The sequence below is a fragment of the Hipposideros armiger genome, unplaced genomic scaffold (assembly GCF_001890085.2).
Source record: "Hipposideros armiger isolate ML-2016 unplaced genomic scaffold, ASM189008v1 scaffold_204, whole genome shotgun sequence".
NCBI lineage: Eukaryota > Metazoa > Chordata > Mammalia > Chiroptera > Hipposideridae > Hipposideros > Hipposideros armiger.
In genome coordinates this window covers 2,431,699-2,457,668 of record NW_017731554.1, presented here as the reverse complement: position 1 = coordinate 2,457,668, position 25,970 = coordinate 2,431,699, and the positions used below count along the sequence as shown (strand labels likewise).

Below are 25,970 nucleotides of genomic sequence, written 5' to 3'. Positions count from 1 at the left end.
CACACACACACACACACACACACACACATACACACACACACACACAATAGTTACATAGTTGCTTATTTTAATAGGACTTTAATAGCTTATTTATATCCTTTATGATAGGTTAAATTAAATAAAGGTTTAAAGTCCAAAGAAAAGAACTTTCAAATAAAAACTTTATGTTCAGGATAGACACAGAAAATCTTACTCACTATTATTATCCAATTCTTTATGTTTCCAATATGAAACTGTTGTTGAATTCAATACCTTGAAATATAAGTATTTCTGAAAACACAAGTGCACCAAAAACAAACAAATAAAACAACAGCCAACAGATATGCACCTACATACACAATGCCTACTACTCTGCCATAAGAAAAGATGAAATACTGCCATTTGTGATAACATGGGTGGATCTTGAGATTATTATGCTAAGCAGAATTAGTCAGACAGAAAAAGTTGAAAACCATATGACTTCACACATAGGTGAAAGCAACAAAGAAACAAGACAAATAAACAAATAAATAGAAACTCATAGACACAGACAATAGTTTGTGGTTACCAGAGGGTAAGTGGGGAGTGGGGATAGTAGAAGAGGATAAAGGGGGTCAAATATATGGTGATGGAAGGAGAACTGACTCTGGGTGGTGAACACACAATGTGATATATAGATGATGCATTATAAAATTGTACTGTTGAAATCTAAGTAATTTTACTAACCATTGTCACTCCAATAAATTTAATTTTAAAAAAGAAAACCAAACAACATCAACAATAACAAACCAGAACTCTCTCATGAGATTATATGACATTGTCTTAAGTACAATACTTTAAGGAAAATAGTTGTCAAAATTAAGTGTTGCCTGATAACAAAGACACAATGTCTAGAAATAAGTGTACTGGAGTGTAACATAGAACTAAAGACTTTACAGCTGCAATTATGGTTTTGCAACTTATTTTGTATGATAAATTTGTTTGAAGGTTGGTAGAACCATATCCAAATTTAGCATTCAAGTAGACCAAAGATCTTGAATGAGATAATGAGACTATTAGTCTTTTTAAAGTAATTCTATAAATTCTGATATCTCTATTTAACTTAATGAGAGAAAGTTTTCAGGAAAATTAGATAGAATTCTTCAGTGGCTGCTCAGTGTAAATTCACATTTTAATCCCATTCTACCTTTCTTATCTCTTAGTACATTTTCTCAATTTATTGGTAAATGGAATAGAGGCATACAACAGCGAAGGATTTTCTCATCACTGCTAAAGTTAATAAAATTACAAGTAGAAATTAAAACACTTTTAAAAATTGAGGTAGTAAATTAATAACTAATGCCTGCCTGATGAGAGGTGAGGTTGGTTTTATAAAAATTAAATAACAATACATTAGTAAATTTTGAAGATTTACTGTATGATAGGCACTTTGTTCAGTAATGGGATAGGCACTATACATATAATACCTGGAAAATCCTTAGCATTCTATAAACTAAGCACTATTTTTGTCCTCATGTTATAAAAACTTAAAGAAGTTGTTTAAATTGCCTGTTATCATCATAGATAATAAATTATAGGAACTATGCTATCTGACTTGGTTTACTACAAGATACATGAATTTAAAAAATATTTGCATGTATGCTACACCAATTGATAAGGGGTATTCAATTGTTGTTGTTTTTTTCTTAATTGGAACAAAAAGGAAAGAAGTGCCCCAATGAATGTGTGCATTTACTCCACAAATAATTGCCCAGCATAGAATCAATTCCAATATAAAAATGGGATTTGGGGGAGTTCATTATATATTTAATATGAGTTATTCATATTTAACCTTAAAAGGTTTTCTGTAATATTATATTTAGTGCCCACACCATAGGAGGGCAATAATACCCTCTTTAGCAAATATGATATTCTAAAATATATTACCAAAACAAGGTTTAATAGATACACATTAAAACTTGTGACCCAAGGCTCCCACTGGTTTAAAATGAATATTACATTAATAAGTAAAGAACTTGATGTTTGAGTTAAATGAGGATAGTGTGAATTCTCTGAATAGGGATTTTGTTTTGTCTACCATCCTTCTGTCTCTGTTCTCTGTCTCTCTCTTGCTTTCTCTCCTCCTAGGACACAAACTATTAGCATGTGTTCTTTTATCTTTTGCCTTTTTTTTCTTCTTTTTTTCTTTTTTTGGTATTCTATAAACATGCATTCGGACTAATTAAAGTTTAATATTACTTGATACTTTAATGTTTCATAAAAAGTGAAAGGAATTAGAGTATAATAACTTTATTCATCCCTTCTGATTTATGTTACTTTGACCTATATTTTAATTCTATTGTATTGTGATTTTACACTGTCAATTTTCTCTTTTTAATACTCTTTCCTCTGAGCATCTCCACGTTAACTATTGTATAACTCGTTTGTCTGAAAAATCACCTTAATAGTTATAAAAAACAGGCCTGGAGACAAATTATCTTATATTTTATTTATATCACAATGTCTTTATTTTATCTATTTTTTAAAGAATGTTTTTCATTTGGTAGAGAATGTAATGTTGAAATTATTTCCATATAGAATAATGAATATACTATTTCATTACTCATTTTTTTTCTTGTTTTATGTTTGTTTGTTTGTTTTGAGACGTGTAAGAGAAAAATAAGTGGTTTGTATTATTTCTCTGGATTCCTTAACACTTTCTCATCTTTGTTTTCTAGCAATTTTACTATGATATGTCTTGGTAATAATTCAATTCATTTTGAATTTTGTTCCTCGATGTTTATAAGATTTTTTTTTAATTTGTGGATTTATATCTTCATCAGTTTTAAATATTATTACCTGCTCTACCTTCATATATTTTGAGTCATTCTCACCTCTCTTGCTGACAACTGAAATGAGAATCATACTACTGTGATGCTTCAAGGAGCTAATTTCATAAAGTTGGAATTATAAATTATTTGGGCCGCCATATGATTCTGGACAAAATAATAATATAAAAAGTCTTATTCACAACTTCTCATGTTTAAATCATTTTTAAAGTTAATGTTTTTTATGAGTGTATTTTAGAAAAAAAAAATCCTTCCAGTAGATACTAAATAGAAACGAAATGAGGAAAAGATAATGATTCAAATACAAAGCTGCTCATTGAAACAGATTTTTTATATGCTGAAAAGGGTTCAGAAACTAAAATAGACATTTCGCAGGAAAAAGATAAACAAAATTGCCTATTCCATTTTTTTATTTTATTTAATTTATTATTTATTTATTTTATTTATTTAATTAGTTTTTCATGGAATTAGCAATCTGAAAATAACCTAGGATTTATTTTTACATTTATATTCTTAAAAGCAAAATGTTTGAGATTCAATATACTTGCTTAAGTGCCTATTATGCCAAAGCACGTTGCCAGGTGTTAACCATAATCTTTATATCTTTCACATTTAATTTCAATAGCATTCTTAACTCTCAGGCAAAACACAGGAGGTAAACTTTAGAAGACTCATTGTGTTCTTTATGCTATTCAAATAAGTTATAATAGCAATTGCCAAGCCACGCTCCACCCTCCTGGTGAAGCAATAACCACCCTGTTGCATATAACTGTCCCCATCGCAGAATCTTTTCTCTCTCTCTCCATATGAAAAAAAGAGAGTTTGTTACTTCATGGTTTCTGCCTACTTCTCCTTTGAGTATATAAGCAATGTAAATCTTCTCATAGGAGGAGGCAATAGGGACACAACATATTGTTAAATATGTCTCTATAATTCTCCCCACTATTTTCGCCCTAATTGTTTATTTTGGAAACAATTTGTTATTTTTAATATTTCCTGTTTTAAGAAAAATTAAAACAATAATTGCATTGCTACTAATTTCATTATTATTCTCTGTACCAAGAACATGGGTTATGTGCCCATTCAATAACATTCTGAATAGGCATATCTCCACAGGAAACATATATATGACCAACAGGTATACGAAGTTTGTGAACACATCCTAGAAAAAGTGCTACCTACCTCATTGCTGAATATCACTATGGTCACCTTCGAAGTATTCCCCTTGGGAAGCTATGCACAAACACCAGAGCCTAGTCCACCCTTCAAAGCAATTTTGAAACACTTTTTCTAGAATAGCCATCAGGGAAAGAAGATATTGGGGGCCAGATCAGATGAATAGGGAGGGTGTTCCAATACAGTTATTTGTTTACTGGCTAAAAAACTCCCTCACAGACAGTGCTGTGTGAGCTGGTGCATTGTTGTGATGCAAGAGCCATGAATTGTTGGCAAAAAGTTCAGGTCATCTAACTTTTTCACGCAGCCTTTTCAGCACTTCCAAATAGGAAGCTTGGTTAACTGTCCAGTTGGTACAAATTCATAATGAATAATCCCTCTATATCGAAAAAGGTTAGCAACATCGTTGCAACAAGTTCGCAAACTTAATTGTCAGACTTCGTATATGTTTTGTTTTTTGTTTGTTTGTTTTTAATATAACAGAATACAATTTAATAATTCACATTTTATATTCCTTAAAGAATGGTCAAATACATTTGGGTGTAAATGTTTCTTTTTTTTTTTTAATTATTAGTTTCAGGTGTACAAATATGTTTAGCTTTTTAAGAAACTGCCAAGCTGTTTTCCAGAAGGCTGGATCAGTTCAAATTAAGTGTAGAGATCTTACCTCCCTTTTGCCTCCCCTGTTTATAATATAATTGTCTTAAATATTTCCTCTACATATGTTGAGAACCACATCAGAATGTGTTATATTGGGTTGTTGGGAAAGTCATGACATAGTTTTCTATGTTTTTCGTTGCAAAAATGCGTCATGACTTTTCTGACAACCCAATAATTTTTGCTTTAAACTTTAAACAATTTCGAACACTTAAGAGAAGGAAAATCTATTATTTTTATCCATAGCCTTACCTTTTCTGTTGTTCTTTCTCCTTTCCTAATATTCCATGATTCCTCCTTGTATCATTTCCTTTCTGTTTCAAGGATTCCTATAGCCATTCTTTTGGGGTAGGTCTGCTAGCAACAGATTCTCTTGGCTTTCATCAGAGAATGTTTTGATTTCCCCTTCATTCCTAAAGAATTTTTTTCCTCTGGATATGGAATGCTGTGTTGACAGTTCTTTTCTTGCAGCACTTGAAAAATATTGTGCCCCTGCCTCTGACCTCCATGGTTATTGATGAGAAATCTCTGTTATTCTAATTGTTTTTCCCCTATAGGCAAGATGTCATTTTTCTTTGTCTTTAGTTTTCAGAAGTTGAATTATAATGTGTCTTGGAGTGAATTTCTTTGAGTTCATCCTGTTTGGGATTCACTCAGCTTCTTGACTCCACAAGTTTAACTCTCCAGCCAAATTTGGGAATCTTTCAGCCGTTGTTTCTTCTTGTGCTTTTCCGGCCCTGCCCTCTTTCTCCTTTCCTTCTGGGACTCAATGGCATGAAGGTTAGATCTTTTGTCATAGTTTTACCAGTCCCTGAAGTTCCCCCTTTTTTTTGAGTCTTTTTTATTTCTGTAATTCAGATTGGGTAATTTTATTATTCTCTTTTCCAGTTCACTGATTCTTTCCCCCGATTCCTCCTTTCTGCAATTGAACACATCTACTTAGCTTTTTATTTCAGTTATTTTCCTTTTCATTTCTAAAGTTTCCATTTGGCTTTTCTTTACCTCGTCTATTTCTTTGCTGAGACTTTCTCTTTCTTTGCTGAGACCTTCTGTTCTTTTATTTCAAGCATGCTTGTAATTGCTCATTGAAGTATTTTTTATTATAGCTACTTTAAAATCTTCATTAGATAATTCTAACGTCTCTGTCATTTCTATGTTGGCATCTGTTTGTCATGCAAGTTGAGATCTTTCTTATTCTTGGTATGATAACTGAGTTTGCATTGAAACCTAGACATTTGGAGTATTATGTCATGAGACTTTGAATCTCATTAAGTCTTTCTGTTTTAGCTGACCTCCTCTGATGCTGCATTGCGGGGGTAAAGGGAGTGTTGCCTTGTTATTGCCAGATGGGAATGGAAGTCCATGTTCCCCAGTTGGCCTCCCTTGATACTCAGGGGTGGACAGGGGTGTTTGTTACAGCTGGGTGGCAATAAGCGTTCAGGCTCGCCACTAGGCCTCTACTGATATCACCTTGGCTGAAATGGGCAGGGGTGCCTTGTCACTGCTCACCACATAGCCTCCACTGACATCATGGAGGGTGGCCTCGTTACCACTGGACAATAGTGAAAGTCCTGACTTTCTGCTAGGCCTTCTCTGACACCACCTCAGCATGTAGGAGGAAGGGCGCCTCACTTCTGCTAGGAAAAGTGGAAGTCCAGGCTTCCTGTGTGGTTTCCACTGATGCCATCCATGGTGGTGGAGAGGAAGCGCTGTCTCCCTCCTCGGAGGTTAAAAGTCCTGTCTAGGCCAGGAGAAGGGACCCCTCACTACAGCCTTGTCTAGGCTCTCCATTGGACATTTACCATGAGAGGTATGGGTGGGATGACAATTTTTTTTGTGGGGTGGTGGTGGTGGTGGTGTTTGGTTTGTGTGTTAGTAAGGATTCTCCAAAGAAACAGATCAAGAGAATGTTTGTGTGTATGCATGCATGCATGTATGTATATGCATGTGTGTATATCTATCTATCTATCTATCTATCTATCTATCTATCTATATAAGAAAGAGATTGATTTAATTTATTTTAAGGAATTGACTCACACAGTTGAGGGGGCTGGTAAGTCTGAAATCTGCAGGGTAGGTTGGCAGGCTGAAGACCCAGGGAGAATAGATGTTGCAGCTGGAGTCCATAGGCAGCCTGGAGGCAGAATTTTCTCTTCCTCAGGGGACCTCACTCTTTTTCTCATAAGACCTTCAACTGATTGAATGAGGCCTACCCACATTATGAAGGGTAAGCTGCTTTACTCAGAATTTACTGATTTAAATATTAATCTCATCTAAAAAATACCTTCACAGCAGTATCTAGTCTGGTATTTGACCAAATATCTGGGTATTGTGGCCTAGCTAAGTTGACACATAATATTAATTATCACTGCTGAAGTAGAATGGTTATTATCTAAAGCAGCGGTACTCAACCTTCCTAATGCCGCGGCCCCTTAATACAGTTCCTCATGTTGTGGTGACCCCCAGCCATAAAATTATTTTCGTTGCTACTCTATGACTGTAATTTTGCTACTGTTATGAATCGTAATGTAAATATCTTTTTGTTTTCTGATGGTCTTAGGGGACCCCTGTGAAAGGGTCGTTCGACCCCCAAAGGGGCCGGACCCACAGGTTGAGAACCGCTGATCTAAAGGTATTATTCCTCAGGTCTGGAGGTTCCTAGGTGGTCTGCCTTCTTTTCTCTACCTTTTGGAGTCGTCTTATGTTAGTTTTGTACATAATGTCCAGGGTTTTTAGCTAGACTTAGCAGGAGGAATATGGAAAGTGCCTGTTCTTGCTCTTTATTTGCTGCCTTCTTTTAACATATCAGATTAAATGCTTCATTGATATTTGATATTTGAGGCCATAAGTGTTTATTTCTAAGCCTGTTCTCTGTTTTCTCCTGAAAATTATTTAGACTTTACTTCTCTGTGATTTTTTAAAAATATCACTTTTTTTGGACTAGAATGTCTCATTTTATGATGTTATCCAGGTGTTTTATTTTCCTCTTCTTTCAGGTTTTAGTTTAAAATTTTTTCTTTATTTAATTGGAAGTTTTTCTAAGCAAGTTCACTCTGGTCTTGGTGTGATGCATTCTCACCCTTGTCAGGAACTCGTTAGTCCATAAGGCATAATCCAGAAAAACAGCCCTATAATTTGACTCTGTTGTTTATATTCTACTGCTCACTTCCCTTATCTTTCTCTTCCAAAGTCCCAACCTTTAACTTGAAAAGAAATTGAAAATATCATCCCTTTGCCTCAGAGACATTCAGTATCCTACCTATGACCTTAGAATCACTTGAGAAACAGACTGGGTTTCTTCTGTCACTTGTTTCTAATACAAGTTGGCACAGTTGAATGTTTGGTAGATTTGTGTCCTAGCTGTTCCCTATCAAGTTTGATGTATTGAGGAAGATGGAATACTCTTCCTTTTCCTTTCAGCTATGTTAGGTATGTTTTCACATAGATGCTTCTGAAGTTCACCCCAGTCAGGGTCATTTATAGAAACTAGTTCAAAGCCTGGGAGCTGCAGCCTGCCTTGTGTAACTTAGCCTATTTCACCTAGTCTGTCTGTCTGGCTCACTTAACCTGTGAGTCTTTACAGAGGTTGTTTGTTATTCCTGTAATGCCACTCTTTTCTACTATCTTTCCTTCAACTAGTCTGCCAAACTGCACTTCAGGCTACAGATCTTGTTTGCTATGGGAGTTCCTTGCAGCTTGAGCAAGGGAGAGCTACTGATATTTCTTTTATTTTCTATTTTTTTTTTAAGATTTTATTGGGGAATTGGGGGAGGGAACAGCGTTGGGGAATTGGGGAAGGGGAACAGACAAGTTGCTGTCCTTTTATTCTTTAGTCTAGTTGTGGAGGACGTCCCTTCACTGGCCCATGTTGGTATTATCATTGTGCTCTTCCTGAGTGAGGCAGTCGCTTACTGGCCATTGGATGGCCCCTCACCAAAGCTCATCAAAGCTCACCAAAATTCACGCCAGCTGCCGGCCAGCCCCACTGCAGCCTACGCCGTCACTGGCAACTCAACGGCAGCCCGGCTCCAGGTCGAGCTGTTGTTCACCATCTTAGCTGTAGAGGGCGCAGTGTCACTGGCCCTCATGTGGGATCCTAACTGGGACCCTGCTGCTCAGAGCTGGCGTCCCAAGCCAACTCCTAACCAATACGCCACTCGGCCAGCCCCATTTGTATACATTTTATGGCACCCCTGGTATATAGTAACGAGATGTAAAGTATAGCATAGGGAATATAGTCAGTGGTATTGTAATAGCTATGTATGATATCAAAGGGGTTTAGCACTTTGTGAGGGGTGTAAATGTCTAATCATTCTGTTGTTTTGTTCACCTGAAACTGATAAAAACCAAATGCCACAGTCTGCCTCCTTTTTTTGCTGGCATTTCTTCATAGTACCTTTTGCCAACTAACATATACTTATTATCTGTGTCTTCCCAACATGACAGCATGGGCTTCTACATCCTTGTTGTTAAAACTCCAGTATCAAGTTCTCAATAAGTATTTGTTGAATAAATGAATTGGTTTATAATGAAAAAAACATTTGTTTTATAGTTGCTTGCTGATATAATTCACATCAAACATAGTAGGATATATATACAATAGGATTTCTTTTTATATTTGTATTTTTTATAATAAAAGATTGTGGCTAAAATAGACTCAAAAGATATCTTCTCAGAGAAATTCTTAATGTGCACAAAGTTCTGTAAGCTTGCAGAACTGGACTTAATTGTCTCTAGCATCTTGTCTATGAATTGGGAATAAGCAAGGAATAGCCATGTGGAATTTTGGTTTGCTTGTAAATGTGATTCTTCTGTTCATTTCCTGTGCTCTTTGGGTTCTCTAATCCTCTTCCCAATAGCAGGAGTACACGCGTAGATCTGAATGAACTTGTAAACTCTGGTCACTGTAGTGGGACCCAGGAATAATCATTGAAATTGATTTCTCTAGGTAACGTTCATACTTGAATTTTTCATTCTATAAAATATTCAAGTAAGTCAAATCTTGTTATGGTGAATTGTCTAGCCTTACCCAAAATTAGTAGTCAGTTTACTGGAGCTTGAACTCATTTTGCTAGTTAGAGATGTTTTTAGTAGCTTTATTACAATGTGATTTGATCTTTACTATATGGTATTTTAAAGAGCTAGATTTTCCTCCCAGGGCTAGGAGCTAAGGGAAGAAATTCTTGGCACTTACAGATAGCTGGTCTTAGTTTTTAACACTTGGTGTTTGAAGTTGTCCGGCATCCTCGTGCAGCTTGTGACCTTTCTTTCCTTTGACAAATACCTTTTGACGTCTACATGTGCCAGGTGCTGAACCAGGCTCCAGGGATACAGTACAGTGGTGATCAAAACAGACTCAGTCCAGTCCCTGCCTTCACAGAGCTTAGAATGCCCAGCCATAAGAAGTCCTGGGCCTTGCTACAATTGCTCACAGAGGGACATGAGTCCATGTCATCAATCAAAATTGATTACATGTTTTGGAAAGAACGAAGACATCCTGAATACAGCTTAAAAGTTAAATATTAAATTCATACCATATGTCAGCCACTGTTGCTGTTTGGTAGCCTCAGTTACGACCAAATTTTACTTAGTTGTAGGGCAAAGTGTCTAAACAGTTTTTTCAGCTTCAGTCCTCCCACTTGCCTTGGAGGTGACAGGACAGTTGACTTCGATTGATTTTGCACATTATCCCCTTGAACTCTTGGAGGAGTATTTATTGCATTTGTTTACCAGATAATTTTTAGTGACATTTAAGAAATAAGACCTGTCTTATATATGGAGATGGCTTCTCTCTGGTGTTCCCTGAGCTTCGTGCTGGCCCTTGCCAGAGATCCTTTATTTTTACAGCTAAGTGCGTCATTGTCATTAGCAGCTGAATGCAAGTTCACATCCTTCCTGTCCTAGGACTTGTGGGGCTTGGCTCAGGCAGCTGGATAGACAACAGGGAAGGTTCCTGAAAAAAAGAGGTTGGGCTAGTCGCTCTTTCTTTGTCCGCATATGGCATTCTGGACTGATAAATTGTTTGGTATAACTGTTGAACCCATTCCTGTTATTACCTTTTCTCAGTCTTCAGTGTCCTTCCAGCCTTTCTGTAGCTTTTGAAATCCTCTTTCCCCGTGAATTTCAAAACTGTGTACTTCTTTGATTCTTCTCTTCCAACCTCTCTAATGGTTCTTTCTGTCCCTTGCTGCTTCTACTTCTTTCTTCTGCCCAATACTGTAGGCATCCTCCTTAATTTATCTCTGGTTTTCTGCTCCTCTCTGATCTTTTCTTCTCTCCCTCTTCCTATGCTTTCACCTTTTCCTCCCTCCTCTTAATTTCACTTTTTTCATGCATTTTTGTATGCATTTGTTAAATATTGGGTTGTCGGAAAAGTCATAATGTTTTTTCTTATGTTTTCGTTGCAAAAATGTGTCATGACTTTTCCGACAACCCAATATATATTTAGCACCTACTGTGTGCTTTGTCCTATGCTAGGTATTTGGAGTGCATGAGTGAATGAGATAGACATAGCCCCAGCTTCCATAGAATTGACTTATTTCCCAATTAATTAATAAATTATAACTGTGAAATGTTTTAGTGGAGAAGTACTGGTTGCTATGAGAGCATGTAATTTGGGACCTGTCCTAGTTTAAGTGGACAGTGAAGTCTTTCCTAAAGAGATCATTTTTAGCTGAAACCTGAAGGATGAGTAGAAATATAAGGGGGAAACAGGGCGTGTTCTAGACAGTAGGAACAGAAAACAACCCTAACTCTCAGCGTTCCACTCACATGGGCCCTCTGTCAATCGCTTGAATATACCGTGCTTCTTCCCACTTCAGTAGGTGTAAAACGCAAGTTATCATCTCTCATTCTCACCCAAACTGACTCTTCACTGCAACCCCCTCTTTTCCCCAGTTCACTGGATTAGAAATCTTGGTGTCATTGATTTCCTTTGAAATAGACCTGAGATGTACCCTATCTTCTCTCTTCATTCCCACCACCATAGCACTTCAAGGCGTCATCACGTCACAACTGGATTCTGCATTAGTGACAGAGCCCTTGCTTCCAGCCTTTTCCTCCAGCACTTCCTTGCCCCACCTCACCCTCCCCAGCATAGCCAGTATGGATGGACCTCTCTTTCTGCGATCCATTTTTAAGTCACATTATTCCTTGACTGAAAAACCTAGAGTAGATTCCTGATGCACAAAATTCAGATTCTCCTAATTTGGGAATGCCGTTATCAGTCCTCAGACTTTCTCAACACATACCTGTTGGGACAAGCAGATATTCCTCCTGTTTCACCTGTAAACTATGCTCATTTCTGCCTTTTTCCTCTGTTCTCTCTTTTATCATCATCTCTAGGACATCTTTTCAACTACTGTGGGCCCCAGTGACATCTTTTTCTGTGAATTCTGATTGCTCTTATAATACCTTCTGTATTTTATCTGTGCTAATGTCATTTCCTGACCTAAATTATAAATTTAATAACAGATGTGTCTTACAGAAATTTTATATACCCTAGTTTAGGATTCACCAAATAGGTACTTAGTAAAGGCTTTGATGATGCCCAGAAGATTTATTTTAATATCATTTACTAAATGCTGCTAATTCATTGCTAATCGAGGACTGTGAGTAGTTAATGTTGTAGCCCTCTGTCCGACATGTTGGGTATTACTTGAATTGACAGCAACTACCAATCTAGGTTGAAAACAAAAATAATTCATTTTAATGTGCTGTAGTTCTCCTGGGTTCGTTGCTATCAGTCAAGTTCTCACATTTCATAGTCAGTCAAGGATTCCTTCTAATATTACAGCTATTAGTGTAGTGTTTTATAGTTTACAAGTTTTATTTAAATGGATTATCTCATTTAATCCTCATTACAACTCTTTGAGGTACATGGTATTATCCTTATTTTACAAAAGGAAACAATTGAGGTATAAAAACTTAAATGAGTATGGGTCACCCAGCTCGTCTGTGGTGGAGCCCAGACCTGAATCTAGACTTCTCTGACTTAGAGCTCCTCTTCACATTTTTTAAGTAAAAAATGTTTCCAGCTTTATTGAGATATAATTGACAAGTGATGTAACTTTAAGGTATAAGTTTAAGGTATGCAATATGATGATTTGATATATGTATATATTGTGCAATGATTACCGCAATAAGGTTAGTTAACCCTCACCTCACATAGTTACCATTTTGTGTGTGTGTGTGTGTGTGTGTGTGTGTGGTGGTGAAACACTTAAAATCTACTCTCTGAGATGGTTTTCAAGTATACAACACTGTATTGTTACTGTAGCCACATGCTGTACATTAGATCCCCAGAACTTAGTCATCTTATAGCTGAAATTTGTACCTTTTAACCAACATCATTTCATTTCCCCAGTCCCTGGTAACCACAACCTCTGTTTCTATAAGCGACTTTTTTAGATTCCACATACAAGTGAGATCATACATTGTTTGTCTTTCTCTGTCTGACATTTCACTTAGTGTAACGCCCTCAAGTTTCATTGACATTGTCGCAAATAGTTTCCCTCTTTTTATGGCTCAATAATATTTCATTGTTGTGTGTATGGTATACACTGGGGATGCCAAAAAAATGTATACAAGTGGACACTTTGGTTAATGTTGCTCAAGCAATAGTTCGCCGTAATCAGAAGTGTCTGGATGCTGATGGTTACCACTTTGAGCACCTCTTGTAATTGCAGAAGTCAAACATGACTTGTATTTATCTTTTATTATTGGTATATATTGAGTATTACAATTTTAATCCAGCTTTCCTTTCTTAAAATGTGTATATGTTTTTTTGGCACCCTCTGTATGTACCACGTTTCATCCACTGATGGACTCTTAGGTTGATTCCTTGCCTTGGCTGTTGTGAATAATGCTGCAGTGAACACGGGGGTGCAGAAATCTCTTCAAGATAGTGATTTCATTCCCTTCAGATATTAATCCAAAAGCGGGATTGCTGGAGTTCTGTTTTTAGGTTTTTGAGGAACCTCCTTGCTGTTTTCCATAATGGCTGTACCAATTTATGTTTCTACCAACAGTATTCCAAGGGTTCCCTTTTCTCTATATCCTCACCAACATTTGCTATCTCGTCTTTTTAATAATAGCCATTCTAATAGGTGTGGAGTGGTACCTCACTGTGGTTTTGATTTGCATTGCCCTAATGAGTGGTGATCTTGAGCACCTTTTCATGTACCTATATGTCTTTGGAAAAGTGTCTTCAGATCCTTTGCCCATTTTAAAATCAGATTATTTGGTTTCTTGCTATTGAGTTGTATGAGTTCCTTATATATTTTGGGCATTAACCCCTTATCAAATATAAGGTTTACAAATCTTTTTCCCATTTCATAGGTTGCCTTTTTATTTTGTTGATTGTTAGGGCTCTTTTTCTAATTGTCTTGTTTCTTCTCTAGTAGAGAAACTGCCCTTTATCATACTTAACTTTTTTTTTTTCCTCTGGAGGCCTTTGTCCTTGTATGTGTTAGTTGTTCAGTAACTGCTTCCCAAGAAAAAGAATATTCAGTAGCTTCTTCCCAGAAGGGATGAAAAGAGATTACATTTTAAAAGATGGATTAGTATCTCAATTGATATGATTTTGCCTTGGTATCTTTCTAAAAACTTTAAATAGAGTTTGCATATGGATAGTGTGCTGATTGAAGCCTAAAAGTTAACTGGTATAGTAGTTTGGTATTAATTAGTTACTACCCACATCTCTGGTAGACCATGTACCCAATACCAGATCTAGATAATCAAATCTGTGGTTGCCTCACCAAAAAAAAAAAAAAAAAAAAAGGCCAGGCTGAGGTTAAGTACGGAAGTGTCATACTGACAGCTCCCTCACCAAAGGAGGTTGTCTAGGCATGAGACCATGAAAGTCTCTGCCCCTTGCTGGTTCTGTTTGATTACAGAGGCATGGTACTTGCAAAGCTTTTAAAAACTTGTTTCATGTTTTTAAAATCCTTGGGAGCTACAGAGTGGGTGTTCAAACCAAAAAGGCTGCTTCCTGAAGTGTTTATGCAAGGGATCATTTTTAGAGAATTATGTGGAATGCAATTGGGTCTGACGTCAATTCTCAGTGTGCTTTCTCTCCCCTGGAGGAATAGCCCATATGTAGAGCCAGATGTGAGACTGAAGTCTTTTTTACGTATAAATAATGCTGGGAGAGAATGAAACTGTTACTCTGAGTTAGAGGTTGGGGAAGAACAGAGTTTACTGTAAACCAGAGATGACCAAGTTGTTCTCATATGCACTTTCAAAAATATATGATTGTGTATGACCCATAAGCCTATATGTGCACAAATACATAAGTGTGCAGTAAATTAATAATAATATAATAATAGAGCAAATACCTGTGTAACCATCCCTCAGGTCAAATACTAGAACGTTGCTAGCACCCACAAGCTCCCCCAGCAATTTGCTATCCACTTCCCCCTTCAGATGGAGTTTGCTGACTTTTATGATAATAATTTCTGTGCCTTTCTCTTTACATTTACTATTTTACATGCATTCCTAAACAATATAAGTTAGTTTCATCAGTTTTTGAACTTCATATACATGGAATCATATCATATTTTTTTTGTTTTAATCCTTTCACTCAGCATTTTGTTTGTATTAATCACACATGTTGTTGCATGTAGGTGTAGTTTGTTCTCTTTTATTACTGTACAGTATTTCATTTGACTGTACCACAATTTATTATTTTACTGTTGATGGATGCTTGGTTGTTTCCAATCTGGGCCAACTGCAAATAATGCCACTTTGAACATTCTTGAACTTGTCTTTTGTTGCATGCGGTTTTTTTGGATATACTTCACTTGAACCATGGGAAATTACCATTTTTGTGCATCAGACAGTCACATATTAACGATTTCATGTTGTTCAATCTAATACCCAGGAGGAGAATTGTTGGATCTTAGGAAATGCATATGTTCAATTTTAGTAGATTTGCCAAATAGTTTTCTAAAAATCTTGTGCCAACTTAATCTCCTGCCAGTAATGTATAAGAGTTACTCCACGTTCTGGCCAACACTTGGTATTGTAATTTTTCATGGTTGGTTTGATTTACATGATTAGGTTTAGCACTTTTTCATTTGTTTTTGGATTTAGATTTTATTGTTATGAAGTACTTATTCAAGTCATTTGCCCATTTTGTTTGTTGAAAGGTCTGTCTTTGTCATTGATTAGAAGGTATCCTTTATATATTCTAGGTTTGAGTCCTTGATTGTTAAATGTGTCACATATATCTGCTCCCATTCTGCTGCTCATCTCTTCATGGTGTCTTTGATGAACAGATATTCTCAATATTAATGTAAAATTTATCCATAATTTCTTTTATAGTTAATGGTTTTTGTGTCTTGTCTAAAAAGAATTTTACCATAAGATCTTAAAGATATTCTCCCATATTATCTTCCAAGAGCTTTATCATTTTGTTTTTCACATTTAGTTCTGTAAGCAGTCTGAAGTTGATTTTTGTGTATGGAGTGAGGTTTCATTTCATTTTCCCCCCAATAAATATCCAGTTTCCTAGCACCAGTTAGTGAAGAGACCGTCTTTTCCCCACCTTCTCGGAGGTGTCACTTGTGTCCTAAATCAGTGTCCATATGTGCCTACATCTGTTCTAGGCTCTATTCTGTTCATTGGTCTCTAGATCTATTCCTGCACTAATACCTCATTGTCTTACTTATGCTAACTTTATAGTAAGGAAGCCCCCAACTTGATCTTCTTTTCTAAGAGTACCTTGGCAATCCTTGTCTTGCATTTCCATGTATGTTTTGGAATCAGCTTAAGTTTCCCAAAAAAAAGTCTGTTGGGATTTTTAAGATTGTATTTAATCTATCAATTTATTTAGAACTTACATCTTTATAATAGTCTTTTATTTAATCTAGGAATAAGGTTTACCTCTCCATTTAATAAGGTTTACTTTATCATCAGTCAAAATTTTTTGAGATAAAATTCATCATTTCAACAATTTGTGATAAAATTTACCATTTTAACCATTTTTAGGTATACAGTTTAGTGGTGTTAATTATATTTGCACTGTTATACAACCATCACCACATCTCCAGAACTTTTCATCATCCAACCTGAAACTCAGTGCTCCTTAAACAAACTTTTTGTTTATCCATTCATCTTCTGATGGACATTTGGGTTTTTTCCACATTTTGTCTATGGTAGATAATGCTGCTATGAACATTGGGATTCAAATATCTGTTTTCAGGTCTGCTCTCACTTGATCTTAGCCAAAAAGCTGAGAAGTGATCAGGTCTGCTTTAAATTCTTTTATGTGTGTGTGTGTGTGTGTGTGTGTGTGTGTGTGTGTGTGTGTCCTAGAAAATGAGTTGTTGGATTTTATAGTAATCAGTGATTTTAAAGCGTACTACTAAGGGGCTTTTAGTACATTCATAATCTTGGGCAACCATCACCACCATCTAATTTTAGAACATTTTATTCACCTCCTCCCCCCAAAAAAAACCCATACTCATAAAGCAGTCACTTCCCTAATTCTTAGCAACCACTAACCTGCTTTCTGTCTCAATAGATTTGCCTAGTGTGGGCATTTCAGATGAATGAAATCATATAATATGTGATCTTTTGTGTCAGGCTTCTTTCACTTAGCATAATGTTTTTGAGGTTTATATTGTAGTATGTATCCTTTTTAAGACTGAATAATATTCCATTGCATATATATGAATATATTCATTTTATTTATATGAATAACCACATTATAATAAACATCAATAAAATTCTATAATTTTTTAGAGAACTTCCCCCATTTTTGTTAGATTTATTCCAAGGCATATGCTTTAAATACTTATAAATTATATTTTTGTAATATACTTTGAAAATACATAATTTAAAAAAACATAATTTTACATATTGTTTATTGCTGTTGTATAGGAATATATGACACTGATTTTATATCCTGTAAATCTAAAATTTTATAAACTCTTAATTCTAAAAATTTACCTGTCAGTTCTTTTGGATTTTATGTATAGCAGTCATATCATTGTGATGAATGAGTTTTGTTTCTTTCTTTCCATTTCTTAGGCCATTTGTTTTTTTTCTCTTATCTTACCCTGTTTACTAGGACCTCTAATACAATGTTGAATAGAGTAGTAATAATAAGCAGCCTTGACTTTTTCCTGATCCCAAAGAAAAAGCTTTCAACCCTTTACTATTAAATATGAGATTTGCTATAGATCTAGTCATATTTAAAATGGTCTTTATCTTAGCTGAAACCTGACTTTCTAGGAGGCCTCATTTTTGGTTTTAATTTTTAAGAAACATTTAGATGAGCTCCTGGGGGCACTTTGCCTCTGATTCAGTCATTTTTGGCAGTCTCGATGTACGACTTTTGAAGTCACACTGACCTGGGTCCAAATACGGCTCTGCTCTATACGGATGTGATTTTGGCTAGTACTGTAAATAAATCCTTTTAGGGAAAGAACTGCGGCTTATTTATTTGATTCTGTATCATTAGCTGTAACTTAATGCCTAGTACATTGTAGGGCTTAATATATGTTATCTTGAAAAAAATGAAGTTATTTAACTTGTCTCGGTCTTGGCTTCCTCATTTATAAAATGGGGCTTAATAATCCCTTATAGGCCTTGATATGATGATTTAAAAAAATAATACATCAGGTCCTCGAATAATGTCATTTTCTTCAACATTGTTTTGTTATAACATTGATGAGATGCTGTAGGAACTTCAACTCATGTTTATATCAGTTAGCCTATAGTAAAATTGGTTTTGTGACACATCGTTTTGCTTCAAGTCGCAGAACTTATTGCCGACATTAAGTGAGGACCTACTGTATATGTAAGTAACAAAGTTAGCATTCTAAAATAAGAGCGAAAAATAATAGTTTCCTTTCCTTCAGATTTACTTTTCTTTAGCTGACTATGTTAGTGATTAAGAGGGTTCTGGGCTTAATTTCCAATTTGTGGGTGGGTTTCCACACAGTAACAATTCTCAGATACCAACTGGGTGTCCTATAATTCAACTCAATTCTGACACTATCTACCTGCTGATAGCACCAGATTCCACAGGTTGGGGGCTCAATCTTACAAGACTGCCCCCCACCCACACATCTACATATACACTCAGACATCAGTCTCAAATCCAGGTTGTTATCTGTACTTCTGACCTACTGGCTGTAAATCAGAGATTCCCATGACCCCCTCCTTGGGTTTGATTAATTTACTAAAGTAGTTCACAGAACTCAGAGAAACATTTTATTTTGCTTAGTAGATTACCAGTTTATTATTATAAAAGGATATAGCTCAGGAATAGCCAGATGGAAGAGATGCATAGCACAAGATTTGGGGAAAGGGTACAAATCTTCCATGCTCTCTTCCAGCATGCCACTCTCCCTGAATCTTCAGGTGTTCACCAACCCGGAAGTTTTCTGAATTGGTCCTTTTGAGTTTTTATGGAGGCTTCATTACACAGGCATTATTAAATCGTTGGCCATTGGTTATTCAACTCAATCTCCAGGCTCTTTATTCCCTGGAGTTCAGGGGTGGGACTGAAAATTCCAACCTTCTAATTATGTGATTAGTTCGTTTGGCGACCAGCCTTCCCCCGCATCTTTAGGTGCTTTCTAAAAGTTACCCTAGTTTCATAAACTCAGTAGTAGTTGAAAAAGGGCTTGTTATGAATAACAAAATATCCCGTTCATCTTATGGCTTTGCAGGAATTTTAGGAACTGAGGACTAGAGACCAAATATTGTAACAAAAGATGCTCCCATTGCTCTTGTCGATTAGGAAATAACAAGGGTTTAGGGAACTGTGATCCACAAACCGTGGACAAAGACCAAAATATATATTTATTATAAATCACAGTATCACAGAGCTATTTCCCATCATTGAGTTTTTATTTAACCTCATAGAAACGTATGTGTTATCTGTATTCTTTATTTAAAAAAAATAAATTTTTTTGATGCAGCTCATACAAAATCATTGTTGTTCTGTTAACTGAATACCACTCTGTAATTGCAAAAAAGTTGCAGCTGTTTTGTTGACATTCTGAATGCTTTTAAGTAAATGCAATTTTTTTATTAAAAAAATAAAAATCAAAAAACCATTTTTTTGAAAATTAAAAAGGCTTAAGAATTTCCCCGTGGGGGGCCGGCTGTGTGGCTCGTTGGTTAAGAGTTGGCTTGGGAGTTCGAGCTCTGAGCAGCAGGGCCGCTGGTTCGGATCTCACATGGGCCAGTGATGCTGCGCCCTCTACAGCTAAGATGGTGAACAACAGCTTGACCTGAAACTGGGCTGCTGTGAGTCACTGGTGACGACGTAGGCTACAGTGGGGCTGCAGTGGGCTGCAGTAAGCTACTGTGAGTGGCCGGCAGCCAGCATGAGCGGCCAGCAGCAGGCGTGAGCTGCCGTGAGCCATTGTGAGCTGCTCTCTAATGGCTGTTGACTGATCTGCCTCACCCGGGAAGAGCGCAATGATCACAATACCAACATGGGCCAGTGAAGCGACGTCCTCCACAACTAGACTGAAGAACAAAAAGGACAGCAACTTGTCTGTTCCCCTTTCCTATCCCCCAGTGCTGTTTCCTCTTTCAATCCCCCAATAAAATCTTTAGGAAAAAGAAAAGAATTTTCCTGTGGCTGTCAAATATTCTGATGGCTTCGAGATGAGAGAATGTAATTATTGTTTGAAATGATCTATTTAACTACAGAAGTATCCTCCAGATTTTGTAGCATGCACCATTCAATTAATTTTGTGAGAAACATGATACCAACATGATTTTAAATGAAATATATTATTTTCTTATGAGTACCCGTGATGTTCTGTTGTATCCATGTTGTGAACAACTGAATGACTATAGTTTTGCTTGTAGTTAGTATGTATATTTTTCATAATCTTCTCCACTCTTATAGTTCTGACATCTCAGTTTTATTGATCTTTTGCTGCAGGAACAGTTCGCATGTCTCTGTTGGTTCCATTGAATTTTTGAAGGAAACGATACATATATTTCTGTACCATTTGCGAGGTGTAGGGTAACCCTCACATGGTTCTGTCAGCAGAGATGAGGCTCCCTCACACGTTAGCATTTATGTTTAGTCATGCCCTTTCAATCTCTGGAGTAAGAGGTGATAGACTGGAAGAGTTCGGTAGTGAGCAGAAGATATTTTTTTAGGTAGGTTGTGGGCTCACACTAGCTTCAGAAGTGTCTGTAAGGCTAGAGGGACTTAATACCCAAACTAGAGTGAAAACTTCCAAAGCTTGCATACATATTTAGGTGGGTGAGTGCATTGTCTCCCTCTGACCCCTAGGAGCCTAAATAATATCCCAACACCCAACACTCTTAGCTGAGTGTAGAGTACACAGGTAACATCTTCAGAGGGCTTGGATGTTTGTGTTTCTGAAACCCTGTGGAAATGCTTAGGATTGCAATTGATGTTCCTCACCCTGAAAGGACCTTTGCAATTACTGATGAAGAGTTGGCCTTTCTCCATTGCAGATTGACATCACTAAATGCCATTATTTAGTGGATTTGGACACCATGAGAGAAACACCCCGGGAGCCGAAATATTCATCCAATAAAGAAGAATGGATCAGCTTGGCCTACAAACCATTCCTTGATGCTTCTAGGTATGTGGCTGTAATCCTAACAGAGATACTAGGATTAGTAATGGTGAAAATTGGAATCTAGGATTGAATAGCTTCCAGTCCTGGGCTGACTCTAGAAGCCATCATTTTATTTTATTTTTATTTGGGCCCAAACACATCTTCTATCCTTGTCCAGTTTCCTGAGAAATCTGAGTGTGCCCTTCTTCTTGGCACCAGAATGTAAAGTGTATTCTGGTACCATCCAAATAAAAAAATCTTAAGTAAAGCAGATAAATTTACTGAAGAGAATGCAAATAAGTGTTTGACATTGATTATTTTTGGCAACCAACTTCAGCTATATTAACTGAGAATGTTCTAACACTGTTAGAAAGATTGACTATGTCTTTTAAGGAGCTAGAAGTTTGTAGCTGTTATTTTGGGGCTCAAGGCTCAGCCAGGGATGGGATATGCCTTACTAAATCTTAAATAGAGAGACCAAATAGACCAGGGCTTGGCTGGCTTTTTAGAGCGGTCTCAGAATTAATGATAAGATGGAAGTCAGGACATTCAGGAGAAGGGATAATAGGGGATGAGTTGGAGTGGTCAGGTTGTCTGTGGGCAGAGGTCCAGGTAAACAGACAGTTGAAATTAAAGAGGTTCAGGGAGGCCTGATGGGCATAGCCCAAGATTCAAGATGTCAGGCATAGAGCAAAAGGTAGAGGAACAGGTCTTGAGAGGCAAGCCTGGGACTCAGAAACAGAAAAGAAAAGGTTTTCAGGAGGAGGGAGTAATCAGAAGCTGCTGATAAGTAAGATGAAGAATAACAACTGCCTATTGGATTTGGCAGCTGATAAAAGCAATTTTGGTGCAGTGGTAGGGGCATAGGGGCTTGAGAGATTAGAGGGGTCAAAGCAAAAACAGAAGGCAAATATAGACAAATCTTTTGAAGAGTTTTGCAATAAAGGGAAATAGAGAAATAGGGCTATAACTGTAAAGGGTGCAGGGTAAGTGATGACTAGAATAGGTTTTTGTCCTTAAAAATTTTTTTATTATGATATCATGTATATTACATAAAATTTGCCATTTTAACAACTTAAAATTCAGTGGCATAAATTACATTTACAATGTTGTGCAACCATTGTCATTGTATTTTTAAAAATTGAGATATAATTGACATATAGCTTGTGTAAGTTTAAGGTGTGTAACGTGTTGGTTTGATATATTTATACTGGGGGTGCTAAAAAAAATGCATACAAGTGGACACTTTGGTCAACATTGATCAAGCAGTAGTTCACCATAATCAGAAGTTTCTGGACGCTGATGGTAACCACTTTGAGCACCTCTTGTAATTTGCAAATGTCAAATGTGACTTTGATTTTTTTTTTTTAACTTTATTGGGGAACTGTGTTTATCCCAGGACCATCAACTCCAAGTCAAGTTGTTCTCCTTCAATTTTAGTTGTGGAGGGCGCAGCTCAGCTCCAATTCCAGTCGCTGTTTTCAATCTAGTTGCGGGAAGCGCGGCCACCATCCTGTGCGGGATTCGAACCTGCAACCTTGTTGTTTAGAGGGTTTATGCAGGAAAGTGATATGATTGTTTGGCCTTAAGTTGAGTAAGGAGAGAGGGGGAAAGGCATTGGCAGAGTGGGAGACCATGCAAAGTGGTAGGGGCATGGATGGATTGATATTTGAAACATTGTCAGAATTGGAGTAGTAAGAGCAGAGAGCTGAAAAAGAAGCAGCAGTGAAGGTTCTCTGCATAACTCATGTTCTTTGGTGCCTGGCTTGTCATTTGATATAGTACTTGGGGTAGGTCTCTTGTGCCTTTATTTTGGAGTTGAGAAAACTATGACAATATGAGATCTGGGCCTGGAAAGACTACCAGCTCTGAGGGGACAGCAGATTCTGATAACAAAGGGAAACTTAGTGCCCTTGGAACAAGGAGAAGAAACTTGACGTTTGTGCACTTCTCACTGAAAAAGATTTGAAATCTTTTGAGGAACGAGAAAAAGGTGTTGGTCACCTTCCCATATGCCTTGTGATAAGCAGAGTGACTGGAGGTGATCATACAATCACATAAGTGATGTGGCTGAGTATTGCTCCTCCAGGCCCCTCTGTATTCGGCGTTTTCTAAAGCCAGTGGGAGCAGGTGACACATTGGGAGACCATAAAATAGGAGTGCTTTTCCCAGAGAACATACTTGCTGTTCCCCACTGAATATCCTGCTTCCCTAACAAATAGATTTTAAAGGCAGAGATAAAGCATAACTGGATCAATTTGATAAACATTTATTGAACACATTCTATATCTAAGACTTTAGACTAGGTGCAGACAAGCCCTGCCTTGGGGAGTTTTATTATACATGGGGAGATATGCTGTAGTTCAGAGGAGTGCTACCTGAGCATAGGAGGAAGGGGTAATTCCAAAAGGGCTAGGGTGGGAGGAACCAAGAAAGATTTTAGGGGGAAATGCCATCTGAAGATTACGTTGGTGATAGTGTGAGAGATGGACTGAAAGGAGGGAAAGTTGGAGGCATAGAAACATGTTAGAAGGCTCTTTTGGTTGACTGGTGGTTGACTGGATGAAAGGTAATGACGGATTGACCTCAACTGCGAAGTGAGGGATAGACTCAGGGGACTCATTGTTTCGAGAAAGATCAGGCCAAATTTTAGATCCTGGAAACACGACTTTCCCCAATGGCCTGTGTCAAGCTTTAAACATTTTTTTTGCTATATTAGAAATGTGATACTAGTCATTGTTTTGGATTGCTTTCTCTAGCTGGGCTGGTCCCTGACCAGAAGAAGCTTCTTTGCAAGTTAAGCAGAGCTTCCTAGAGAGATCAGATTCTGAGGTTATTTCATTGTGCATCCGGTCGCTCCTGTTGATCCCTGCTGCTGCTTCATTTCCCGTTTGCCCACTGAGCACTCCTCTGGTGTAGGTGGAGGCAAGGAGAAGATCATCAGGGAATGCCTTCAGTGGTTTTCCATTTCCTGTAAATTATACTAATTTCCCATAAATTGGCATTCTTTGCGTGATCATATGCTGAGAAAGAAAGAAACCAGTTGGTTTAAGAACTAAAAAGGTGCAGTTCATTTGAAGGTGTGCAAAGTGTAGTGAAATGAGCCTGAGGTCAGAAGGCACATGCATTTAATCTTGGCTACTTGTTGGTTGTTCCTCTCTGATTCCCAAATTTCCGTAACAGTAAAAAAGAGATACTAATATTTTATCTGCTATGTGGGAATGTTGTAAGGATTAAATGAGAGCAGAAATATGAAAGTGTTTTGCAATTCTAAAGCATTATATAAATGTCAGGCCTTTCAATTAATTAGCAGGCTGTGAGGTTTCCAGTATTATGCTGATTTTTTTTTACATTTCTCTTCCTCAGTATTTCATAGTATATATTGATCTAACTGCAAAAAGAGCAGGATCGTACAGCCTAGTTTGCCACAGCAATTTATGACTGTCAGCACCGAGACATCTCATGTTGCTGATTCTGAGCCAATTAAGTTGGACTATGCTGTGTGCTTCAGAGCTGTCACTCTGAAGTGGTGCATGAAATGCTCTTGGGAGCTTGCTTGGTCCTTGAATGCCTTTGAGCCTATTCACTAGCTGGTAGATTTCCTCTGTCTTCTTGAAACAATGGTTTTTGTATTTTAGCAATTTATATAACAAGGAAAAATAATGGCACCATCCCCATGAAATGGTCACTGAGGTCTTAGATCCTAGATAGGATGGGGCCGCAGGCCTAGCTATTCTAGCTCTTTCTGAGGAAAGGAGGTTTTAATAAGCCTGTGACATAACACCACATGACCTTTTTAGAAATGTAAGCAGGTTCATTTCTCAAATGTTGATGTCCCTATAATTTAAGTTTCTGCTTTCTTTACAGATCACTTTGAGATCATTTTTCTTTTTCCATTATCCACCTGTCTGTCCATCTAACGTCCATCCAACAGCAGATATTTTTTGAACCCTGCTAGGCACTGTGATGGATCTTAAGTATATAGTGATGAACAGAACACACAAACTTCCTGGCCTCTTGGACCTTACAGTATAATGAGGAGGCTGACATTAAACACAAACCATACAGATTAATATGTAATTACAGCCTGTGTCCAGTGCTCTAAAGGAAAAGCGCAGGGTGCTGTGCGAGAAGGACTCGCAGTGGGGCACCTACAGTCTTCTTGTTGTGTCCTCAAGCCGGCTGGTCAGGCGAGTTTGGAAATCAGAAAATATTTATTGAATAGCTATTATGTCTTTGTCACAGAGCTAAATTATGTGTGTAAGGGGTATTAAAAAAGTAATTAAACACAGATTTTTGTCCTTGAATAACTTACAACTTTGGTAGTTACACATACGAAAACAACTTGAAAATAGTATTAAAACCTCAGAGGGTGCCAAGTGATATGCTAGAAGGTCAAAGAAAGGAGCGATCTGTGGAGGTTAGAGTATACCAAGAAGGCTTCCTGAAGGAGCTTGGGCTGAGGCTTGAAGGAAAAGGAGGATTTGTACCAGTGGTAAAGAGGGTAGCATCACTTATAGGGCTAAATGTCGTTTGCCCATTTGGGAGAATGGCAGCTCAGATGCTCATCCATTCATTGCTTTTTTTTTTTTTTTTTAAAGATTTATTTTTATTTTTATTGGGGAATTGGGGAGATGGGAACAGTGCTGGGGAATTGGGGGAAGGGGAACAGACAAGTTGTTGTTGTTGTTCTTCAGTCTAGTTGTGGAGGACGTTGCTTCACTGGCCCAAGTTGGCACCATCATTGCGCTCTTCCCGG

General features: G+C 37.2%; 1 protein-coding gene across 5 annotated transcripts in view; it reads left to right on the top strand.

Annotated features, from left to right (window-relative positions):
- The window catches only part of ALG9 (ALG9 alpha-1,2-mannosyltransferase), a 92,369-nt gene that overhangs the window by 47,620 nt on the left and 18,779 nt on the right, over positions 1-25,970 (top strand). For all 5 annotated transcript variants that reach the window (XM_019653682.1, XM_019653679.1, XM_019653684.1 and 2 more), the window contains exon 14: positions 21,105-21,235. In XM_019653682.1, the coding sequence (XP_019509227.1) occupies positions 21,105-21,235 (131 nt within the window). The remainder of the gene's footprint in view (positions 1-21,104; positions 21,236-25,970) is intronic.